The sequence below is a fragment of the Grus americana genome, chromosome 6 (assembly GCF_028858705.1).
Source record: "Grus americana isolate bGruAme1 chromosome 6, bGruAme1.mat, whole genome shotgun sequence".
NCBI classification, from domain to species: Eukaryota; Metazoa; Chordata; class Aves; order Gruiformes; family Gruidae; genus Grus; species Grus americana.
Genome location: NC_072857.1, coordinates 731,555 through 755,215, shown reverse-complemented (window position 1 = coordinate 755,215; position 23,661 = coordinate 731,555). Strand labels below are relative to the sequence as shown.

The 23,661-nt window shown below is 50.7% G+C and overlaps 1 protein-coding gene and 1 long non-coding RNA gene across 7 annotated transcripts in view; both read right to left on the bottom strand.

Annotated features, from left to right (window-relative positions):
* The window catches only part of ACVR1C (activin A receptor type 1C), a 35,386-nt gene extending 12,043 nt beyond the window's left edge, over positions 1 to 23,343 (bottom strand). The window contains exons 1-4 of one of the 6 annotated variants that reach the window (XM_054829806.1): positions 23,204 to 23,321; positions 22,604 to 22,940; positions 20,963 to 22,514; positions 10,626 to 10,856 (exon numbers count right to left, since the gene is read on the bottom strand). In XM_054829806.1, coding sequence (XP_054685781.1) covers positions 10,626 to 10,779 — 154 coding nt within the window. In that variant the 5' untranslated portion in view covers positions 10,780 to 10,856; positions 20,963 to 22,514; positions 22,604 to 22,940; positions 23,204 to 23,321. Of the gene's footprint in view, positions 1 to 10,625; positions 10,857 to 20,962; positions 22,941 to 23,203 lie in introns of all 6 variants that reach the window. The other 5 variants (XM_054829807.1, XM_054829808.1, XM_054829805.1 and 2 more) reach the window with 5 other exon arrangements.
* Positions 19,128 to 20,969, bottom strand: LOC129207946 (uncharacterized). The gene is made up of 2 exons (XR_008577622.1): positions 20,729 to 20,969; positions 19,128 to 20,278 (listed from the first exon to the last, which is right to left on the bottom strand). It is a non-coding gene; the product is annotated as an uncharacterized LOC129207946 (long non-coding RNA).
* Positions 23,344 to 23,661: the final 318 nt, after the last annotated feature.

The following is a 23,661-nucleotide window of genomic DNA, read 5'->3' as shown; positions in this document are numbered from 1 at the left end:
CTGTTCATCCGCAGTTAGCCGATCCCCCGGCTCCCCGCGGCAGCGGGTGAAGAGACAGGGCCAGCAAGCTCACTGCGGAGCCCGACCGAGACGCCCGCCAGCACGCCCACCGCCCCGACTGGCGTTTGGTGCACGGTACCACGGGCGGCAGCTCCGTGCGCGGGTAATCGGCATACAGCGAGACACACCTCACCGGCTTTACACCCCGTGGGCACAGTGCCCTTCCCACACTTGACAGTTTTGCGTATAAATTTCTGAGCACACTGTCCCTGCTGAAAACAAATCCTTGGAAAAAAACGATTTCCTAATGCTTAACGCATACGGGAATACAAAGTTCTAGTAAACGAGGCGTTAAAAGGACTCCTAAGACAGACCACTTTCGGAACTTGTGTTCACAAAGCTGTATTTCACAAAGGTCAAGAAATGGGACTGTCCTAGATAGTGAATTTAAAACTATAGCGGTAAAAAACATATCAAGAAGCTATAGGAATACATTATTAAGGCGTTTACTTGCATATGCACACTAATCCCTTAATGCCCCCAAAATTGTAAATAAGCTTAAAACAAAACCAATCAACCAACACACCCCTCCCAAAAAATAAAACAAAACAGAAACACGACCCAAAACCCCTCAACGCTCAGAATCACGAGTACCAAACAGGGGGTCTAAGGGCCACGGAAGACCAAAGAGTGCAAAGCCACCCCTTAGCCACCGAGAGAAGAAAAAGCCCCCCTCTCCCTTTAGGCAAATGCTGAGCACTGTGTGCGCTGTAATGGGAATTTTGATGGTAGCAGAGACCTCAGGTTACTTCAGTGACTTCCTCCAGCCCACGTTACAGCAGAACTTCTTCCTCAGGGAGCCTGCCAAGCCACGCACCCCATGGCTCGGCAGTGCCAGGAGCAAAGGGAGCTGTGCAGAGTTCACCTGTTCCTTTTCCTTCTCTTCTTTACATTTTAGCACTATGTGCTTTAACTACGCGAGAAAAGAAAATAAATGGTGACAGCAGAAGGGCGTAACAGTGCGTCTATTCACAGCGCAGATTCAAGCCATTCCGAAAACAAAGGTGTTATGTCTTGCCCGCAGGCTTTTCCTTTAACAGACTTCAGCAGGACACTGGAGGGGTTACCGGGGAGATTTGCAGGCAGGATCCCTCCTTGCAGCTGCTGCCTGGTACCCGGCACACTGATTTCCCACGCCGTGTTTCACTACGCTTGCACCCACAGAGGCTTCCCCTGACGCAGGTATGAAGTGCAGTAGGGATGTATCCTCTGTCACATCGACTGCGGCATGGCGACAAACGGGCACGAGGTACTTACTATAAAATGTTCTTTCTGCCAACTGCTGAAAAACAGCGTAACATGCAATGAACACAAGATGAAACTTTATTGTTCTTCAGCCGGCGCAAACAGTACCAAAAGGAAAACATTCGGGAAGCTCTGAACGGCAAAAGCCGCACCAGTGGGAAGAGAGACTCGGACGGGCATCTTCGCAGACTGGCACACGAGCTCCGTGCCCTGAACCGGAGCAGCGATTTTCCCCGCTGTAGGAAAGCAGTCCTACAGGAAAATACGTGCTCCCAGCAGCGAGCGATCTTAAGCAGCTGCAGAGCCAGGGGTGCTGCACGTCGAACGCCCACAAGCCGTGGTCCCGGTGGGACATCCTTCCGCTGCGTCCCCTGCTCGTGCCTCAGCCTCGCCGTACGCCCACGTCCTCTTCTGCTGCGGAGCCGCTGCGCTTCGTCACCGCGCCGGCCGCTGCCGGGGCACAGCAGTCCCTTCTTGCGGCATACGATCCCTGCCGTCCTGTATCCCCCTCCCGATCCTTCCAGCGCCTCCCTCCTCTTCCCTCTTTCTTCACAGCTCCCTCCATTCCAGAGCGCCAGTCTTTCCAGAAGCAAACTTCTTAAAAATCTCCAGTTTTGTTCTCTTTTTCTGTACCTTCAAGCCTGTCTCCTTGCAGTTTGGATGTTACAGGTGGCAAACCTGTACAGGCAAAAAAAGAGTAAGTTACTGTTGGCTTTCTTTTTATCTTCTAATTATATGGATACCTGTGCATATACATAAAACTTTCCAGGATCTCCTGACACTGGGAAGCTGCTCTAGAGATACTTCAGTTAGGAGAAAAGCCAAGTTTGCTAAGGGCACGACGCATCAATTTGCTCGGCTTTTCCTAGCTGTTCCTGCACGCGTTGCACATCAGCTTGCTGCAGTGACGCCTCACCCTCTGATCAGGGAGGCGGCACAAGCCAGGACTGCAGACTAACGGAGCAACGGGGTGACGACGAGCACAAAGCATCGAGGCTTGGAGCAAGGTGAGTGGAGAAATGCGCATTTCCACAAGCGCTCTTTTCATTGCAGGACATGCTCCCGACTCACAAGATGAAGCTAAAACAAAGTCCCCATTTTTGAAGGGGTTTTAGGATTAAAGCCATATTACTGTACTGGGCACCTTGTCATGCGTTCTGCAAATCTAGGTTTGGTTCACGGCTGTGCCAACAGAATTAAGTGAGACAACGATGCAGTTTAGGCTTCTGGGGCATGACAATTTGTAACTTGCAGTGCACTGCTTGTACATTGTAAACCACCAAAATGGGTTTTACAGCAGAATTTTAAGGGGCTCATAAAAAATGCTCGGTACGCCTTTAAAAAAAGTAACAAACCCATTTGTTTGAATTTTAACAGAAGAGTGATCTGACACATTTTTACTGAAAATGTATATGAGGACAATTTGTATCACTGAAGAACCGCAGTGCGGGATTTGCGAGAGAACTGCATCAGAACTTAATTTTTAGAGGTATTTCCCTCCCGTGTGGCATTTCGGGCTCCGGGCAAGCAGCGGGGCAGGCTGGAGAAAGCGGCAGGTCTAGCAGGGACAGAGAGAGCGCAGCAGGCCAGCAAGCTCATTTCGACACGCTGGGGCCAGGAGCAGGAGAGAGCTTGGCTGGACGGGAGGACGGAGGAGGGGACACAGGCAGGACACCCACGGCCATGCTGGAGATGCAGAGCGAGATGTCAGAGCGGAGCAGAAGCAAAATTCAAAGACTCACATCCACTCAGGAGGGTGACACCCAGCATCAGGAGTACAAACAGACGCCAGCTTTATGACTTATGCAGTGACAGTTGCTCAGAATAAAATCAAGTTCAGTGATGCTTACAGGTCTCCTCTGAGATGCTGCTAAGTTGAGAGAGCTCAAGTGCAGAAGGCAAGTTAGCAGTGAGACTGGAAGCTGAGGTGTCCGGGCCAGTTTGCACGGGGTGTCCACCGAGTTCCTGGCAAACGAAGAGATCCTGACTGTCTAGAGAAGCTTCTTGGAAGGAGTCAACCGGAAACCTCCTTTGTCATCCTTTAGTCTACTGGCTGCACCAAAGAGTAAGTGCGGATCAAGGCTGGTGGCAACTACTCAAACCCCTTCCAGTTCTTCATAGAGCACACGCAGGAGACTTGAGAAGTACCAGCGCTGTGACTTCTGCTTTCAGTTGGTTGGAGGCCATCTTCAATGCTGAGCAGGGTGTCCTGCAGCCAGCACCGCAGCCGTGCCCAGTTCCGGGCTTGCACACCATGACCCCCGGGGCTTCCCCAGCACCAACCACGCACACAAGTGACAAGCAGCACAAGCGCAAAACACACGAGACGCAAGGTACAAACAGTAATTAAAGGCGACATCACCAAGTAAGTGTGGTAATGTTTACAGCAGTTGTGCAATGTCAAACTCTTTGGGAAATAAGAAAATCCCTCATGACTACCTAAAACCATCAAATCAACACCATTAATCACAACATTTTGCAATCTGATTTCAGATGTACTATTCAATGACTTACTAATCAAGAATAGAAGCTGAAGACATGTTGCCATGTACGAAACAAAAATAACACATCTGGCAGCATTTAGCAATTTCACAATACGGCATAGTTATATTCCAAGTCATGTAAACAAAAGAGTACTTTCAGACAACAACAAAAAAAGGAAGGATTTTTTTTCCTCCAATGGAAAAGACATTCTCACATACAACGTTTGCCGTGCTTTTGACATATAATGGGCACCTTAAGACTTCTAAAAGCCCCAATTATGCATGTTTAAGTCCCTAAGCTACTCGGGGGAAAAAAATTTGTATGGTTTCCAATGTAGTAAGAAAATATATTGCATCTAGTGGGGGGCTCTAGTCAGACATACAGAATACTTTTAAACAATTTTAGAAGTATACAATTTGGCCTAGAATCTAAAATTAAGTTTCTCCAGCTTCCACCATGACTACAGACCCCGTCACCCCTTTCAGAAATCAGCTGGGAAAGGTCTGCTTAAGGACCCAGAAGTTCAAGCAAACCCATCGGGGATACAGCTACGAGATAAAGGGACGCGTTATCTGGATTGCCATTTCCCCGCTCCCCTGCCTCCTCTGTATTCTTACCAATCCCTCCAGAGAACACGAGCCTGGGACGGCCAAGATGGACAAAAGTATGTGAAATATTTGGAGAATGAGACACCCACAGAGCAGCGATGACAGGCTGGAACTCTGCCCACAGGGGTTGTGTTGAGGAGAACCTCAGGAGATCGGTCCTACTGGGGGACTGGATTATCCCAGGAGCTGCACCGGCACGAAGAGGAAACAGGTTTGTGCATCTCGCGCAGCTCTTTCGGTCTCTGAGCAGCTCTGCACCACTACAGCCCAAGCTGACAGCCCGTGCTCTGGGTCACAGCCAGCTAACCTCCTGACAGCCAGAAGGAGAACGTCCCTCATTTAGAGGCTGATGTGTCCAGGCACCTCTCACGCTGGCCTACGCGGGTCCCAGCCATCGCACCTTCTGCAGGGCCCCCGGACCAGGCTCAGCAGGCTGGAAGGCACAAGGTCCAGATGGAGGTTGGTCACAAGCGGCTCTTCCCACTTTTTGTGAGCCCTGACCACCAGCCGAGGCTGTCCATGCCATAGCACACAAGTTCATTTCCTTCATTAAAAAAAAAAAAAAAAGAAACAACAACAAAACAAAAAACCCAAACCGGAAAGCAGCCAGCTAAATCAAGTCTGTGTAACTACTTTGCAGCAGAGTAGTAACACAAACTGTTAATGTTGGCCACTGAACCCTAGCAGTGGCTTTCAGAAACCATCAGTTAAGAGAAAACAAAACAGCCACACAGAAGAGAGAAACAAACATATAAAAATATTTCCCCTCCTCTTCTTTTTTTGTTTTTGCTCCATTCCTCACCCTCCCTGTTTTTATCCATCACTAACATTTTAGGAAAGTTAGTGAGAAGAACTGTGTCTTGTCTCTTCACCCATTGCCCAGACCTTCCTTCTAACTCTACTCTTGGACCGAGTCCGTGCTGGGAAAACGAAGTGAGACCTTTCCATCCTGTTCAGTAACAGACGAGGAACGCCAAAGAGCCAGGGGAGGGGAAGGCAGAGCCTTGCCCTGACCCCCACCCTGCAGCACAGCCTGTGTATCCCGGGCCCCTCAGACCTGGGAAGCTCTCAAGGTCCGTAAGCGACTGAAGAGATTTCCCTTGCAATTTATATTCAAACTGGGGTTTATTCAGAAAATTATTGGTTGAAGGCTGATTTTTCTCATTTTCTGCATTTATACGTACCTTACGAAAGTTTTGGTACTGCACTGTCTGACTTAACATATCCGTGTACACCATTCTCCTAAAAGGGCTTTAATGTCTTGAGGCATTTGCAAACAGGTAAATGAAGAGTAATTATTTGTTTATGCAAAACCTACAGATGATATTAAAAAAACCCGTCAAAATACGAGAATCTTGCCCAACAGTTAGTCTAAGCGGTACCATTCGTCTCCTCTGGCAATATGAATATACTCAAAGGATTTTTGTCTTAAGAATTCTATTATATTCCCCTTTCTTTCATCCCAGTGCGTGCCACCGTAGGTGACACGAGGGCCATTTGTGCCTTTGTACAGTTTGGGCAATAGGAATAAAGAAGAGAGCTGGCAAATTACTTATTATACAGTTTGCTAATCCTGCTATTAGCTTAATCTTGTTGCATAAAGCCTCCTTCCTCCTCTGACTCATTTTCCATTATGCAAATACAGAAAAGAAATCATACGCTTTTTATCTCAAGTTCTAGAGATGCTGCTGTGCCAGGTCACCCGAAACACAGCAGAGAGGAGACTGTTCTTGCTGTGTGCTGCTGCCTGTTGCTGGAATGACAGAGGTATTTTTGAAGGAAAAACCCTAAAACCAGAGAATTCTTTGCTGCGCTGAAGTTTCCCACCAACTCACGGCTGTCTGGCTGTGCACGCTGAACACATCCCCATGGTTTTGCTCAGAGAGGCTGACGTTCGCTTTAGCCAGCCTGTGACAAATTTGCAAACCCACCCGCACCCAATTTTCAGCATTCGTAAAGATGGAGACTTAATATCCAGCATCACTAGGTGTTTCGAGATCGAGAGCTTAGAACGAGTAGCAGCATGAACTTTTCTCCACACATCTACAGACACACGGACAAACGTAAAGTGTCTGAGCCTTCAGGCTCCGGTTCAGCAGCTGCGGAGTCGCTGCCTCCACCTAAGGACGTAACTGAAGCCAACATCAACTCTGCTGCTCTGGGGAAGGGATGGGAAACAAGTTCCCCAGCCTGCACTTACTCTTCTTTGGGCCAAATGCCACCCGCCACCATAACCAAAGGTGAGCATCGGGTTCTAAGAAGCTCCAGTAGTCCGCTCCAGGGCTGCAAGTAAAGGTCTGTCATCTGTCAACAGGCTTGTGAGCGGGGTGGGGGCAGAGAGCACGAGCGCTGTCTCCCAGATCTGAAATACGGTCTGAAAATCCTGAGAGAGAAAAGTCTACAACTGGAAGAGGTCTTCTAGATCTTATTAGCAACTCCTCAAAATAGTCTGTTACATGCTGAGATGCACAGAGGCAATTTCTCATACAGAGAGGGATTCACAGAAAGGTCCGTCGAGGAAGCGGCATGCAGGTGGTTTTCTGCAGCCCTGCTACCACATCCCACTGGCAGGGGAAGGTCACCTCAAGTCACCTGCTGGGGCAGAAAGCAGCCCAGTTAAAATACTAGAAACCTGGAAACAAGGTCAGAGTAACACAGAAAAACACGAATGACTGCAAACTAACCCTGCACTTTGAAACTCAGCACCTGTTAATGCAAAATACCGCGATGAAACCCCTGCCAACACGAAGTACACAAAAAGCAGATATCCGGGGTGAATCTGTCCTAGAAGATGAGTATTTTCAGACACCGTAAAAACGACGACTCCAAACAAGACCCACCTCTCCTTGTGCAAGGCTCTGCTGCTGAGGCACGCAATGCCATCTACAGTTCTACTGCAGAAATTCATGCGCAGGCAACCAAAATAAAGAAATTGCTTTCTGCCCCCCTCAGATCCTCACGCTGCCAGCCATTTGATTGTTTTCCAGTCACTCTTGATACAGTTACACCATAAGGCGCCAGTAACTACCACACACTCGCAGGTCGGCATGCCGAAGAGCTGAGGACAGGCTTGTGTCCCTGGCTGGGTGCAGCTGCAGGGACCAGGGGGTCTCATCGGGCAGGATGTGCACCACACCGGACCTTCCCAAGGCTTCTCCTCCTCCGGGAGGTTCAGTCCTGCCGCAAGGCAGGCTTTTCATATCCACATGCTCTGCTTTTAAACTACAATCTGCACAATGGCGGTGACAGATGATGGATAGATAGATAGATAGATAGATCTTCCATATCAAGCTGTCCGTACCATGTGTCACGCCACATGCATTATGACTCTGTTAAGAGAGGGTGGTGGGAGGTGGGCTGGCTTCAACAAGCACCTTGCCAAAGCGGGGATGTTTTAAAGACCAGAGAGCCCGCGGGCTAAGTTAGGCGCTGACACACAGACCCAGCGGCCGGCTTGGTTACCCACCACGGCTGGCAAGGGACATCCAAGACAGGACAAGCCGTACAATGGCACGCAGTGACGTGCCGGAGGAAGAGGTGACATCGCACACGGACCTCTGGCCAAGCAATCCCACCTGGGTCCAAGCACAGCAGGTCCCGGCTGTGTGAATCCTGGCTTCGCCTGTGCTCAGCGGTGGAAACAAAAACGTTCACAGCGCCAGTAAGGTAATGGACTAATTACTAAACCTAGAACGGCCTCCACGTTGTGTCAGACCAGTTTCAGAGCTGGTTACTTGCTGTGGTGCCTCCACTTCAAATTTCTTGCCCTCAGAGATGAACCCAAGATCTAGAATTGGATTTCCGAGTGCCATAGAAGACCAGAAGTGAAAGAAGAAAAATGCAAGCTGAGCAAAGAGTTGCCTAAAAACACGCTTTGGAAAGAGCAGTTTCCCAAGCACAGGAATGCACCCACGAAGGCAGCCGAGGTCACAGCGTTCAAACCGGCTTTCCCTGCGGCAGAGCCCAGGTACGCCTGCGGCTCGAAACGGAGAGCGCGGGTGCTGCAGAGACGGCCAGGACAGCCCGGGCTCTGCCGCCCAGCTCCCTCCCCGGCACGCTCAGCAACAACCCCCTACAAACCTTATTTTTGCTGGGGCCCACACGAAGCTTTCCTGCAATACGATTTATGTGAAGAAGGGCCATCAGAAAAGACCAGTGAACAAATAACATTGGTGCTGTTGTATTTCCAACTAACGTGAATCCCCCCTAATGTTTAGAGCAAAGGGCTCAAGCTAAAAATTAAGTAAGTAATTTTCTGTGGTACGGAAATATGAAACCAGAGGTTTTGCAACTGCCAGTTCAAGCGCTAGGACGACAGACATGCCTCCACTGCTCCCCTATAAATAGTGGTTTTCTCCCAAGATTCCCACATCTCAACTTGGAAAAAAACAAGCACGGTGTTTTACTTCTACATTTCTAGAGCATGACCACTATTAGTATCTCCCTTCTGTTGTCAACTGCAAGAAAAATACTTGAATAATCCTTATTCCTGCCCCACGCAACCGGTGGGATTGGGTTTTGGGGTACAGACCTCCCAGCTGCCAGGCTTCTACCCAGGCTGGCTCCTCCGGAGCGGCTGGTGGGAACAGACCTGGCTCTGGCAGCACCCAGCATCTGCCCGCCCGCGCCAGGAGACAACGGTCCCCGAGGCTCCCACAGCGGCTGCCCACGGTCTGTCCTCCCGTATCTTAGACAATGCGGCAAGTGCTTCCAGAAACAGCCTTTTAAATTCTGCTAAGTACTACACGATAGCAGCTTAAATGCAAGTTATAACTGCAAATTACGTATTAATTTTCATCTTTCTACCTGTAACATCTCTCACTGGTATAACTATACAAAAAAACTACCATCTGATAGTGTGTTTTGCAGCTTTTTCAAAAAAGGCTAGATTAACACAAATCTTGGAAAGAGTCGTCAAATAATTAAACCTAAAAATAGTATAAATATTTATTTTTAAAAAGCACCGAATCAACTTCATTACACAACTCTGAGTCTGGCAGACTCAAGCGCTGCACCAGCTGTGTAATACACAGAGCTCCTGGAAGTGCAAATCTTCTTCCTCCCTCTAACTGGGACCAGGAATCTTACGCTTTCTGGTCCCTGCTGGGCAGGAATCAATGATACCGCTCTAACACCCAACAAAAGCTGCCCTGCCAGCTGCTAAAATGAGCTGCAGAACCCCAAAGTTCAAGGCAGATTAACAAGATGGAACTAGATGGTCTTTAAGGTCCCTTCCAACCCAAACCATTCTATGATTCTATGATTGGTGAAAGGGCAGCAGCCAAAGACCTCTCCCAGCAACAACCTGGTGTCCTTTACCACTCCCACCACCAGCAGAAGACCCTAGGTGCCGTATGACCGCATCAAGAGAGGACACGTCTGCCTTGCTGAGCACAACGGGGCCGCCGCACCCCTTGCATCTAAGGCGCAGGCACGCCAACACCAGCGGCAGTCACCGCTCATCAACGCGGATCACGGCGACACGGCACTGGGTGACACAGACCAGCCAAGGACAACGAGGAGCGCGGCTCCATCGCGAGTCAAACCTCACCGCCAACCCAGACACTCGTCCGTCCAAAAACATGGGGTGCATTTCCCATAAGCAATTCACAGTCAGCACCTACAACTAACCACCGTCTTCCCAAACCTCTCTGGTCTGAATTCCTACCGGAGCCATCTAAAGCAGGTCTTCTCAATTGTGTGCAGAGATGCTTGAGACTGTAAAACTTCAGCCAGTGCAAGGTCGTCACTATGTCCTTGTGAACACCAGGTAACGGCCTCAGCTCCTCACAATTGCTAATTCACAGCTGCTACACATTGCTGACTTATGCCCCATGGAAAGCCCCCAGTACGGTACATCAGATACCACCTTCCTAACACCTAGGCTAATGCCAATTCAAATCACAGACTCCCTTGAGAAACTCCAGCCCATAAAATCTGTGAGGTTACAAGTCTGTTTCCTTCAGACACTTCATTTCTCTTTATGGTTAATGTCTCGTGGGATACCAAGGAATATCTTTAGGAGATGCAAGAAATTCCCATTTCCCCAAATAGAGTTGCAGTTTAGCCCTTCCTGTCTGAAGCAAGTTGGGGAAAAAATAGCTACTGTTTTACAGACAGCCTTTGAAATCCCCATGAGCTGGCTCCCATGGTCGCATCCTCTGCACGCTATTTCTGCCCTCTCACGCAAGCCTTTGAACAGCGGTTTTGCACTCGGATGGCACTTACCGATGGGCAGGCGGAGAGTGATGTTGTTGCAGAAGTCAGTGTAGCAGCACTCGGTCTTTGTGATGTTCTTGGAGCTGTGGCAGAAGACCTGCGCGTTCAGCTCCGGGAGGGAGACGCAGGACTTGATCACCTCCTCCCGCCCGTTGGTCAGCATGACAGAAGCCCAGCAGGCGCCCTCGGTCTGGCAGGTGAAGTTGGTGTGCTCGCACAGCTGGCACACGCACTTCAGACCTGAAAAAAGAGGTTTCCAGCTTTCGTGAGAAAACCCCGGGCAGGGAGACCCCCACGCCAGCCGTGCCAACTTGCGTTGCCAGTTGGCCAAGGCTAGCCGGTTCACCACGAGCGCCCGGCGGGAGCTCAGCGCAGGTCCCGTGCCGGGCTCCTGGGCTGCAGGAGGAAGCCGGTCCTGGGAGCCCCCCCAGAGCACAGGCCCCCAGCGCCCACAGACGACAAGTTTTTAAACCAGGTGGCCCTCAGTCCCAGGGAAGCGTATAGCGTCTATCGCTACAGAAGACTGACCACCCCCCAAAGGTGTTTCTGTGAAAGCCGCCTTTCGCCCCGGTGGGGAGACAGAGGTTCAGGTCTCCAGGTTCACGCTCTCAGCTCCCACGGACTCAAGACAACGCCTCTGGCAGCGCTCAGGACAAACACGTGGGCACGTGCTCCATTTCGGGATGCGTATTTAGTCACAGCCACATTCACTGCGTACTGAATTTTAAATACTACTGACAGCCGCTGTTTAGGTGGCTGTGCTGACGTCCCGAAACACGGGCACCCCCCACCTGTGCCAGCCACCCCCCGCGCTGGCAGAACACCCTTGCCAGAGCCCACTGGGTTGGAGCAACGAGCCCGAGGAATCGCCACAATGCAAAGTCCCAGCACGCACCACGCTACGCCCTACGGACAGACGTGGGCAGTAACTACGGACGTTTCCTGCCCCGGTCTTCTGAGATGAGGCACCTTGTTGAGGCGTGCTAAGAGCTGCCTGACTCCTCTTGGTGCAAAAGTCAGGTGACTTTAAAAACAAACTTTGCATGTTTTTAACCATATCTTTATGTTTTACGAAATCAAATAGAAACACATTTAATAACTACTACATTTTTCAGGCTTTATTGACTCTTCCTTGGAAGAAGAGAGGGAAACCAAAGCCAAATCATCTCAGTGGAACACCAGATGCCACCAATAAATTTTTTTGCCTTCCTTGTTTTCTTCACCTGCTTCATAGCAAACAATTTTTGCTGGCTTCATGCCAAGTTTAGGAACTCATACGAGCAGTGATACAATAACCAAGAGATCTTAACCTGGGGCTGGAAGCAATTTCTACAGGAAATGCTTCCTTAACTGCACTTTATATGATTGTTTCTGTAAAAATACCCTCATTTTAGAGTACAGAGACTTGATCTCTTCAACTTTTAACTCAAACAGTTCTTATCCCACCAGAGGGTCTCCAAAATGTGTTCTGTACACCTTCCCGGGTCAGTGATAACTCTGCAAGATTGAACACTGCTCTACTTATAGGAGCTAGGGTATTAAAAAAAAAAAACAAAACTAATTTTATCCATAAATCCATGCTGTTTCTTTGGAAAGGAGGGGGTGTCCCACACCTACGTCTGAGGAGGAAGACGCGATGACCGATGGCTGCGGCAGCACTCGCCATGTGGCAGGAGCAGCAGGGACTCATCTCAGAGTCTCCGGAGGAGCGGAGAAGTCCTGACAGACGTCAGCGCAAATCTGATTTCTGTTTCTGTGACACCATTTGTTTTCCTTACAACAATCTTTATCCTGCGCTACCCTTCTGAAATAACAGCTTGTAGTGTTTATCTTCGGCTCAGGCCCGCAACAAACTTCCTTGGCACCATATGTTCGTGTTTATCCTGGATGTGGGGTATGCTAGGAACCACATCACCGTCTGTCTGCTCCGGCGCTCTCGGTACAGGGAGTGAGCACAATCCATCACCCAGCAACGGAACAGGTGAATCTCGTCCTTAAAGACATTACCGTAGTCCTAGAAGAAATGCCAGGAGCAAGACTCATCAGATCCAAATAAATAAGAGATCTAGCAGGAGAAAAACAGACACGTCATCACCAATACTGCAAAATAAAAGCATTACTTGAGGAAATGAATATAAGATTGTCGCAAGTGTCTTCAGTGTTTCTGACACGTCATTATGCTGTGTTTTCTCCCCCTTCTCATGGTTTAAAAATAAAATGGGAAATGGTCTTTACGACATCATCCACAGTAGATAACTGACAGTTTTAACCGTATTCTGGTATTTTGCAGATTGCTTGAGAGAGGAGCTGATCAAAATTGCCACTGCAAGTCCTGAACAGCTCCAGGGTGTTCCTCGGAGCAGCGTGAGCACAGGCTGGGAAAAGGATGGCTAAGGGGCTCTGCAAGCCCACGTCGACCAAGCAAAGACAGTCACTATTTCCAGAAGGAAAGGGGCCTTGCACCACCGCGAGCGTATCTGTAACCAGAGCTGGCTGAAGTCACGCCGGAGGTGGTCTGATGGTCGGTGGGCTCGCTTGGCGGGGAAAGCAAGGCGTGCCACCACTTGGAGATCGGCATTTTCTACTGTTGTATTCGGAGACCATTTTACTTTGCTGGATGACCTTTTCTCTTTCAACATCACTGATGGCAAGATTGTAACCCCATTTTTTCCTGTTAGTTCTGAGTACGTTGCTCAAAACTGATTTGTCCAACCTACTGCCCACACCTGCATGTTCACAGACCTGTGGAAATCAGCCCAAGTCCCCATAGAGCTGTTTCTGTGAGAAGCCATTATGCAAAGAAGAACAAAAAGAAAAACATTTGGGTCAAAATTCTCAGTACAACCCAACCACATTATTATTGCTTCTGAAAGCATTTGGCCCCCAGATGACAAGCTGGGAGGAGCAGGGAAAGGAACACGTTGAACTCAATAGTTCCAGAGAATTTTCATGCCCACTGGAGACTAGAATGTCCTGGAGACCAAGATGGCTTGACAAGCATCCCCTCTGCTTCGAAAATGCTGAGCTCCCAGAAGTCATGTGAGACAGTGTGCTGGTTTTGACTGGGATAGAGTTAATTTTCTTCACGGTAGCTGGCACACAAACTTCTGATGGGAACACCAAGTTCAGTTTGGAAGAGGTGGAAGAGCACATGAGGAAAGACTTGTCCACGCCCAAAAACATTACATCCTAAAAAACTTTTTCATGTATATTTGTCCTACCACACTTAAACTGATGCCTTTTTTAATCATTCTTTTAAAAAAGGCTGAGAACTGCTGCCCCAGCAAGTACAAAGCCTTCAGCCTCTGCTTCTCAACCAGCTGCTTCCAGCTGCCCTATTGCGCTCTCACCCCGTCCCAGTTCCCGTCCCCCCATCGCTGGGCAGCTCCAGACCCCCACTGCCACCTCAGGAGTGCCCACAGCCCCCCTCACTGCATCCTCCGACCGACTCTGCTCCTCCCAAGGCGCCTCACACCCGACGTTCCTCCCACGCCACTACCCGCAGCCCCACGGACGCGTCCTCCCAGTCCACGCGTCTCCTCCTCCACCCTCTCCAGTTCCTGCCTCGCTCCCCTGCTCTCGGTCCCGCTTTCCTCCCCGTGGGGCTGCCAGCTGCAGCATCAGCCCCCCCAGCCCCATCAGACTCTTCCCCCATCTCTCGGCCCAGGCTTCGTCCTCTCCCTGCTCGGCAGCAGCGGCACCGAGCTGGCGGCACCGGGCAGAGGCTTCTCTGCTCTGCGTCACTTGCGACGGCCCTGCGCCAGCCGGCACCCCAGATCAGCTGCTCCAGCCAAGCTCCTAAACCGAGACAAACCTGGGCTGCCGGGCGGTGCGTGGCGGAAGGCGAACGGGCGATGCTGTGAGAGCCGGGAGCAGCACGCTGGTCGGCCAGCATGAACACTGGCACACGTCTCTGCTGCTAACGAGAGTCAAAGGGGTCCTACCGAGAGGTGAAATCTGCGCTCCCTCCCCCTTCAGCCTCGTATTTCAGATTTTCCTAGCGTCGCGTCTTTGGCCATTGCTCACCTGAGGTTAAACGCTGCCAAATTTCAAGCCCTTACAGAGGAAAAAAACCCCACCAAAAAACCAGAAATACAGTGCGACTGAATCTATTCAAAGACAAGATCGGAGTCTGAGCTGTGGGAACAGGAGACTCTCTCTTCCCAGAAGATTTACAGAGACCACTTTTAAATATAATTCTACAAAAGTAGAGGCCCGAGGTTCCCCAGCTATCTGCCTGTGCTACTGGCTAATTTCTCACATAGAAAAAAAGACAGAAAACGCAAATCAGATACAAATACTCGACCTTGTTTCCAAAAGCGTTTACGTACATCAAGAATCCTTTGTTAGAAGAGCAAAAAGATGATCTTAAAATATAACCATAAAAGGGCAACTTTCCTGCACCTGTGCTATTTCAGGTGCCTCACCTCGGTGGAGTCGGGAGAAGAGGAGCCCAGACCCCTGTGAACGTGCCTGGGGGAAGGTCCACGCCGCTGCTCCCAGTCCCACTGAACAGGGGGACGTGACAAACCCACCAGCTCTCACCCAGCATCACATCCCTGTTCTGCACCACGCGCGTAGCTCCTCACAGACGCCAATACAACCACTCGGACTGTGCCGAGCCTGTATCCCCATCGCCACTGACATCCTAGGGACACAGGACTCGCCAGAATTTGCAGCTTCTCCGTGCTGATCCACCAGGCACGTCTCATGCTGCTCCAGTTCATTCATGACAGCTTCCTCTACTATCCTTTTCTTTTTATCAAAAAAATTGTCCATATTCAGTTCTATCATCTGGCAATCTACAATCACTGGCAATGTATTTCAAGCTTTCACGTTACATATCTGCACAGTTTCTGCTCTAATTTGACTCCACTGCTGTCCCAGAGAAGCTGGCAAGACGCTCCCCTCGGTTCACAGACCAGAGGGATAACAGCACGACAACGGACGATCTTCCACGTCTCTCACTGCTCAAGCCAACGCCACCTTTGAACCACGCTTCCCCTCCCAAGTAGACATTCTATGGCATGAAGGAAGAGGAAGAATTTGCAAATATTGACTGAAATTCTGCAAGTCCCTACATGCAGCAAGAAACGCTTATTCCCTCCCTAGGAAAGGCGCGCGGCACTTCTCCAGCTCTGTTCCCAGGGACGGTCCTGGCAACGTTACCAGCGATGCACCGTCGCGGGGGAAAAGTCTGGACGTGGAAACCAGAGAAGTGGAATAAGGTGAATCAAAGCGAATCAAAGAGGCAGGAGGAAAACGTGCTCCCGAAGTTTCAGAATAAGGCACTCTTTAATCCAGTAACGAACATGACTACTTTATTTACTCAAGCACAACATCATTTCCCTTGAAACGTTGCATTCTCTGGTTGAGAAATTAGGAGAAAGTGAACAACCGGAATATGCCATGGCCTCAGAGAGCTATGTTAGGCATCCAAACTTGGTTACCAATGGTTACAGTTCTCTGAGCAAGTCATTCTCCAGCAGTCATTAACAAATCTGTCCTGAATCTCTGCAAAGCACCGCAGCCCCGCAGAGGCTGCACCCCCCAAGCCGAGCACGTTGTTGGGCTGCACGGCCCAAGGCAGGGCCGGGGGCAGAGCAGGAGAGGACGCACCGCGGGTCCCCGTCAGCAGGGACGGCAGAGACACGTGTCCCCACAGAGGCGTGCAGTCCTCTTGCCTTCCAGAGAGAAGCGTGGCACTTGGCAAGAGCCAAGGGAACCGCAGGAGAGACTACCAGCCAACCGAGGCGACTGGGAAGTTGATTCACCAATTGGCAGATACACAAGGAAAGCGACTTTTAGATACAGAGACCAGAAGGAAGAGGTGTTCCCTGGTTTTAGCATTTTAAGACATAAGTAGTTTTCAAGGATTTTTTTTCTGCTGCTGTTGCAATAGGAGTTGAGACTATATACCAATTTCTTGGACGAGACCCACTACGAATCAAGGAGAGATTGACTTGCTCTTCAGAGCAGAAAATAGCCTGCATGACTTACATAAAAAGTAACTTTTTTTTCTTTTTAGTTTTCAATGCAACCATAAAAAACCGCACAGGCAAACACACTGTGTAATTACCTTACGTAGCAGGAAGGACTGAACCAGCATCCGATTCACAACAAATCAACACAAACATGCACAACAGAAGCTTTTTTTTTTTTTTTTATGCTTCCATCCATTCTTCCTCAAGTGTCAGCTTCAAATACTTGAATCACTAGATAACTAAGGAACAAGAATGACACTAGATGTGAACAACAGATGGAAGAGTATGAGTTAAGACATCACCTTAACAAAACCAGCTAACGATTAAAACAAGTAGGTAGACATAATGCAACCTCAAGATTTAAATGGAAAGAATTGAGCATGTAATTGGCATAAGATGACTAATACTGTGCGACTAAAAGAATGAACTAAAAACTACGGGGAAAAAAAGCCCAGATTTACTATCTCTTACGAACCACACAAGGTTCTACATTTCAACACAGACTTTTTACTATACGGATTAACAAGGCATTAATCTTCCATTAAGTCATAATCCAGTGCTACCCACAATTGTTAGCAGTTTTGTCTTGTAACTACAGGGCAGTAGAGCATTTCAAAATTAAATTTGAAAGCGAGTATTTAAGTGGCCTTTCAGCAATTCCAAATTTGTCTTTAATCTTGATGGGAAGGAAGGCTGAATATCCGCAGCATTTCCACCCTCAATCATTCTGTACAGTCCGTCTGCATTGTGCACTTCTAGATATACTTTCATTTTGTTCCCAAATTAAGAGATTCAGGGCGTGCATGAGCACTGTGGGTTGCCTGTGTCCCCGGACCACCAGCCGACCTGTCCGCCTCGCTCTCCGGAGGGTGCTCGTGGCAAAAGCCTCACCGTTGTAAAAAGGGGGCTCAGAGGAGACCGTGGGAACTACAGACTGGCCATTCCCTGTGTCCGGTTGGTTGCTCATGATGGAGCCAGAACAAAGACCAGAGAGGTGCCGGTTCAGGCGCTGCAGGGTCGGTGTGGGTCTGGCACAGTCTCAGCAGATGTCCTCTGACCGAGCCTGCACGACTGCGGATAACTGACCACGGCAAAGAAACTTCGCTGCCGTGGGGCAGAGCTGCTTCAGCCTCAAGCAGAGGTCAGCCCGTTCGTCGGGCAGCAACTGGGATAAAAGGCAGGGGGGAACCATCAGCTTTCACAGCGAGAGGCCGTTCTCTGCGGCGGCGCGCAGAAACGCGTGTTGTGTGCTCCAGTGATCTGGAAAGGGGAATCGATAATAAAGCAGTAAGGTTTGCTGAGGATAGAAAAAGTAGAACTGACTTCAGATCATCGCAAAGGAATCTCGCCATGCTGAGGGATCGAGAGCCAGAGGAGAGTACAATCATACAGGAGAAAACCCAGCACCAGCTGCGGATGTGCAGGAACCAACCCGACGTCAGCCATCGCCACCGGGAAGAGGCGGCTGTGCCTTTCTGGGGAGCGCTGCGGGACCCCAGCTCAGCTCACGGAGCGGGACAAAGTCAGGAGAAACCAGGAGAGCCAACAGCCCGTTCTGCCGCCTGGGATCGGTTCCCGTCGCCCCGTCACAAGGGCACAGGAGAAGTGAAAGAGTTACGGGACAGACGGCACGGGGGACTGGGCAGTGACTCGGAAACTGGGCTCTTTCACGCAAAGGGGAAGATAGGGGGAGACATGAAAGTTTTATAAAGAAATCACAGGTCATATTGAGAAGACGAATGGGATCAGCTCCTCACCATACCAGCATCAACTGAGCAGGGAAATGGCAACAGAACCCAGAGAAATTATTTTTGTTGGAATAAGCTGTCAAAGGACATTTGCTAATCTCTCATTAGCTTCAAACAGGCAAGGTACCCTTTGAAAAGTTACGCTTTATGAAACTTAAGCTATGCAGCAAAGCACTACGCATGCAAGAATTTTGTGAAATACAGCCTATAGATAAAGCTGAGGAAGAATCCGCTGGTGTCAGTCTATAAGGTGCTGAAGGAGGATCCAGTCTGCGGACGAGAGTACAAAGTCCGTGGGGAGGCGGCTGCGATAAGCCGGTGCTGACAGCATTCACTGACCCGCAGTCTGAAATGGTTTGCATCAAAAAGAATCCCTAGCATGAAAGCTGAATACAGCCAACACCCGAAAACAGCCTGACAAGGTGGTTTACACTCAGGCAATCGCGCTGAGTGTCTTTGCTGCTGCTGCTGCCACACAGCTCCCCGCTAGCGAAACGCAGCCTGCCGCACAAAAGGTACGTACTACGGAAGAATGACGTTTGACTCGGAAGATAAAAATTTGAATGGTTTAGAGCTACTGTACTAAGACCACCAAAGTATTCCAAAACAAGACTTCGAAACCAAAAATATCCCCTTTTAATTAACTGTCGCTGGTTTTGCCCCAGTATATGTCAGACTGAGAATGTACCGCTGGAGAAGCGAGAGGGACGTGAGTTCTGCAAACACTGCTCTGATTACCTAGAATCAGCCGTCCCGGTAAACATGGAATCAAGAAAATATTGACTTTTTAATGTACTTTATTTATTTTTGCCACCACCAAACTTAAGATGAACCAAGAACAGAAAGATAAAGTGCCGACTGCGTGCTGGCAGTTGGACAAGACGATCGTTGCAGGCCCCTTCCAACTGAACTATTCTCTTCTATAAGAAAAACTTCACTTGCAAAGACCATTTATTCAGGGGAAAAAAGCATTCCGGAGGCTCCACCCAGCAGTGGAAGGCAGCCGGCTCCGAACGAGGGCTGGCACGGGCAGCCGCACAGCCACGGTTACATCCCTCGCTTCAGCACTAAGGCAGGGGCAGGATCCTCACACCGTGGGGACACCGGGACCGCGGCGTCGCTGAAAGCGCTCGGGACGGGACAGGACAGGATGTGCGCGAAAGCAACAAGAGCTGCCAGCCTCCCTCAGAGCGACCTGCCCAGATTCATCTACGCACGCCCAAAGTTGCCGGGGGCGGAGGGGCGTCCCCCCCCAGCAGGTATTCCCAGCATCTAAATCAGGCATCCAACTTGGGCTTCAGTCAGGACTTTGTTCTCTGCGCGACAACAAGAGACAATCCAGGATAATCCTGAGCCTAACAGCACTTGAGGTACAAGAGAGGAAATTGCATTTTTGAGCTGGGATGGAGTTATTAGCTAAGTATCTCTTCCCTATCATCTGCTCACTGCTCAACGCTTTCATGTCGGGCTTTTATTAATTACCAGGTTATCAGAACCTTCAGAGCAAGGCAGAAGCTGAATTTCTAGCCTGCAAAAATAAGCGTGGAAAAAGCCCTGAGCCTATCCCTCCCAGCACCTGATACAGAGAAGAATATGGTGATAAACTCCAGCTCTGAGGGGCTGCAGCACCACGTCCCAGACCCCTTTGTTCAGGGATTTTTGCTGAAAGCTCCGACACCTCAATGCCGTAACCCAGAACCGCAGACAGGCTGCGGCAAACGCTCCAACGCAACCCCGGGTGGATCGACAGGCACGTCCGACGGCTCGCTCCGTCCTGGGAGAGGGAGGGACGGCTGCGCTGCATCCCAGCGCGCGTGGACAGCGACCGTACCGCTCTCATTCCCGCGGTGCTCTCCAAAAGTGACAAGATACCCTGGGCGGATCGCAGCCGAGAATGATCATTTGGGAGCAATTGGTAAGGATCCAGAGCCTACTCCAAAAAAGCAGAATTAAATTACGCCCACTCACCCCACATACAGTTTTTATCTGTAGGAATTATAGGCAGACACCCTGGTAGCTCATGGAGTCAGGCCATTAAGTGCTCATAGTTCTCATCCACGTTGCTTCATTAAAGCCTTTTTATTATTAAAGCTTTTTACCAAAAGCTAGGAAAACAGAGCTTCAGTGACCCACAGAAATGAGAAGATAGCATCATACTGATAATTTGCTACCTAGCAGTGAATTAAACTGTTTAATGAAGTACAACTGCTTTGCTGCTGCAGTACTTCTTACCAAGGACATATTATTTTGGTGCTTGACAACACGGAGGCTTTTCAATATTACCAGTTAATAAGGACTACGCAAACAGAATTATTAAGCTGGAATGAAGATGCTCTTTGCACAATGTGGCTCTCTGGAGCTGTCAGCGACACACACTTACACGGACGTGCAGTGGCTGGGTCACGGCTTTGTGTGCGGGCAACGGCCACGGCCAGGCGTGTTACGTACCTCGGACTTTTACTCCAAGTTCACATTCTATAGGAAACACTGGAAAAAACACCGTGTGCTAAAAATTCGGACTTAAGATTCACAGGGCATTTTCAGCCACGGTTTATAACTCAATACAAGGATATTATACAATATGAAAAAGACAAGACGACAAAGTACTACTGACACAGCAAGAGTCCAGTTTTATGCTATTTTCATGCATTTTTCCTGATGCAGCAGTTTTCAATAGCAATCTATTTTTCTTCTCATTTTTGAACAGAAAGTTTATGTTATACCTGGCTGTGAGCGGCGGCTGCTCGTGTGTGTGCTCTCCACTCTGCCCTCACTACACGAGCCAGCGGTACTCCCCCCGTTACGGTGGAGATCCACACATGCCACCTCACCGCGCCTTGTTTTACCGTACAGGCAGGCATCTTTGCCGCGCATCAGAGAGAACTTAGGGCTTCTGTGGGCTGCTTTTTGGAGGATTAAAATGCGTTTAAGTGGGAAACAAACTCTCACAAACTTAGAATGCGTCTAAAGGCTCTCTTAAGAAATACAAAGCACAATTCAGCGGTGAGCGCTACGAGAGGCTCGCGTGCCACCATCACGTACAGCAACACGTTTCCTTACTGCAGTCCACACCCTCGGCTCCTGTTTCTTTAGAAACGTGCACAGTACTCTTTGCTCCCCTGAAGTAACGCCGTGAAGAGTATGGAAGAGTATGCAAAGCTTTTAATTCAACACAGACGAAGGTGACATAGAACAAAGGTGGTGGGGCCGGGGCGGGGGGAGAAGCAATTTTGAGAAGCCCACGTGAGGAGAACAGATAGGAAACAGTAGGACTGTTCACCACGTGGGCAGCAAAATACTTTTCCTCTTAATCCTATCAATATTCCTGAATACTGAGGCACAACAGAAGTTCCTCAGGAGACCTCCACTGCCCAGCACAGCATCTTCAAACTCGCGTGAGAGAGAACGGGGGGGGAAAGTTTACCAGAGCATGCTTAGTCGTGTATCTTGATCGGACAGGTTTGTGGTGGAGTATGACAGATGTAGCGTTGATTAGGCAGTCGCACAGCTAAATACTTGACACTAAACAGCAATCGAGACCTGAAGACCCTTTCTAGGTACGTGCAACTCCCCTTGGTGCCCCCTCTAAAGAGCCGCAAGGGTGAAGAGGACGTGTGCTCACCCTGGACCATACGCACGCACACCGTTCCTGATCCAGGCTCTGAAAAGAGAGCTGACGGGGTAAGAAAAAGAGAGGACAATGCTATTGCAACTTAAGAGAACAAAGCAACGCAAGACTGTTTTACATAAATGCAAATCAAAGCCGATGACGTGAGTTGGTGTATCGGTCTCCAGAGAGAACTGGTAATAGCCACAGCGTGGGTGATGCTTCAGTTCAAGCATACCGAGGAAAAGGAGAGTAGCACGGGGTTGCCTATTTCTGTGGTTCGCTTCCAAACTTAAATAGCAAAACCTAGACAAACAAGGAGAAGAGCTCAGAGAAATCAGGTTTTCCCCCCCTTGAAGGTAACAAGGATTTACCAGATGTACGATACTATACAGAAGTGCTCCGAGCATCAACAGCTGAGCTCTGCTACTCCTCCTTCTCCAACAGGAGGGATTGCAGGAGCACTTTGCCGTGGGAGTGGGCACAGTCCTTCCTTTCAGCTTGGGGCTGTGCCCACCCCTCGCTGCGAGAGCGTAACGAGCATCACACCGAGAAACTCCTGCGGTGAAAACACCCAGAGAACAGTAGATTGGAGTAAACCTAATAGAAAAATGTTAAACTGATCTAGTGTACAGCGCCTTACTTCACCTTAAAGATAGCCGCTGGTTCACGGAGTGTTATTTGAAAGCACAGGTTTAGTTCGTAGAGAAGAGATGGAGGAGAACGAGCGTTTCGTACCACCTGCCGTGCGGGAGAAGAACCCGCAGCCCCCAGCTCCGAGCCTGGGCCCCCCCCGCGGTGCGAGGGGCCCCGCCACGACCGCCCGGCTCGGCCCGAGCGGCTGCCTGCGAGCGGGGGGTGCGGGCCGAACCCCCGCCGGGATCTGCCGGGGTCGCCGATAAACCCCAACGGGTGTGGAACCGCAACGGCCGGCCGGGACCAGCTCCGCGCCGGGCAGTGCCCGTAAATCCCAGCTGACCTATTTCTGCCGTATACATGCTGATCATAATTAAATGCATTAAGCTCCTTAACCTCCCGAGAAACAACGCTGACCCCGGCCGGGCGGGCACAGCTGTCGGAGCGCCGGGCGTCCCGAGGAAAGGGGAGGGTGTGGGGGGTGAGGGGTGTCCGGGCGGGGGGTCCCGGGGCTCGGCGCCCCCACCCCCGCCCCGCGCGGTCCCGCATCCCGGATGGCGGCGGCGCGCAGGGCGCTCCCGGTGCCGCTCCCGCTCCCGCCGCCCGCCCTACCTGCGCACAGCGAGACGGCGGCGCCCAGCAGCGGCAGGGCCACCCGCAGCGCGGAGCTGGGCGCCCGCCACATGGCCGAGCACCGGCGGCGGGGCCGGGGCCGGGTCCTGCTGCTGCCGGGTCCCCGCCGCCGCCCGCAGCTGCCCGTGCCGCGCCGCCGCCGGCAGCTATAGCGGTGTGGGGAGGGGCCCCGCCCGGCTCCGCCCGCCCGCACTCACCTTCCCCGCCCGGGCAGGGCCCGCGGGACGGGGCGGGGGACGGGGACGGCGCCGGGGCCGCCCCGCTCGGGAGCCCCCGCAGCGCCCCGGCCCCTCCGCCCCTGCCCTGCCCTCCCCGCCGCGGGCTGCCGGCCCAGGCTCTGCCTCCCCCCCCCGAAGCGCCCTGAGCACCGGCCGGCACCCGAGAGCGGGGGGGGGGGGGGGGGGGGGCTTCGGGCCGAGCCCCGACCCGGCGGCGGG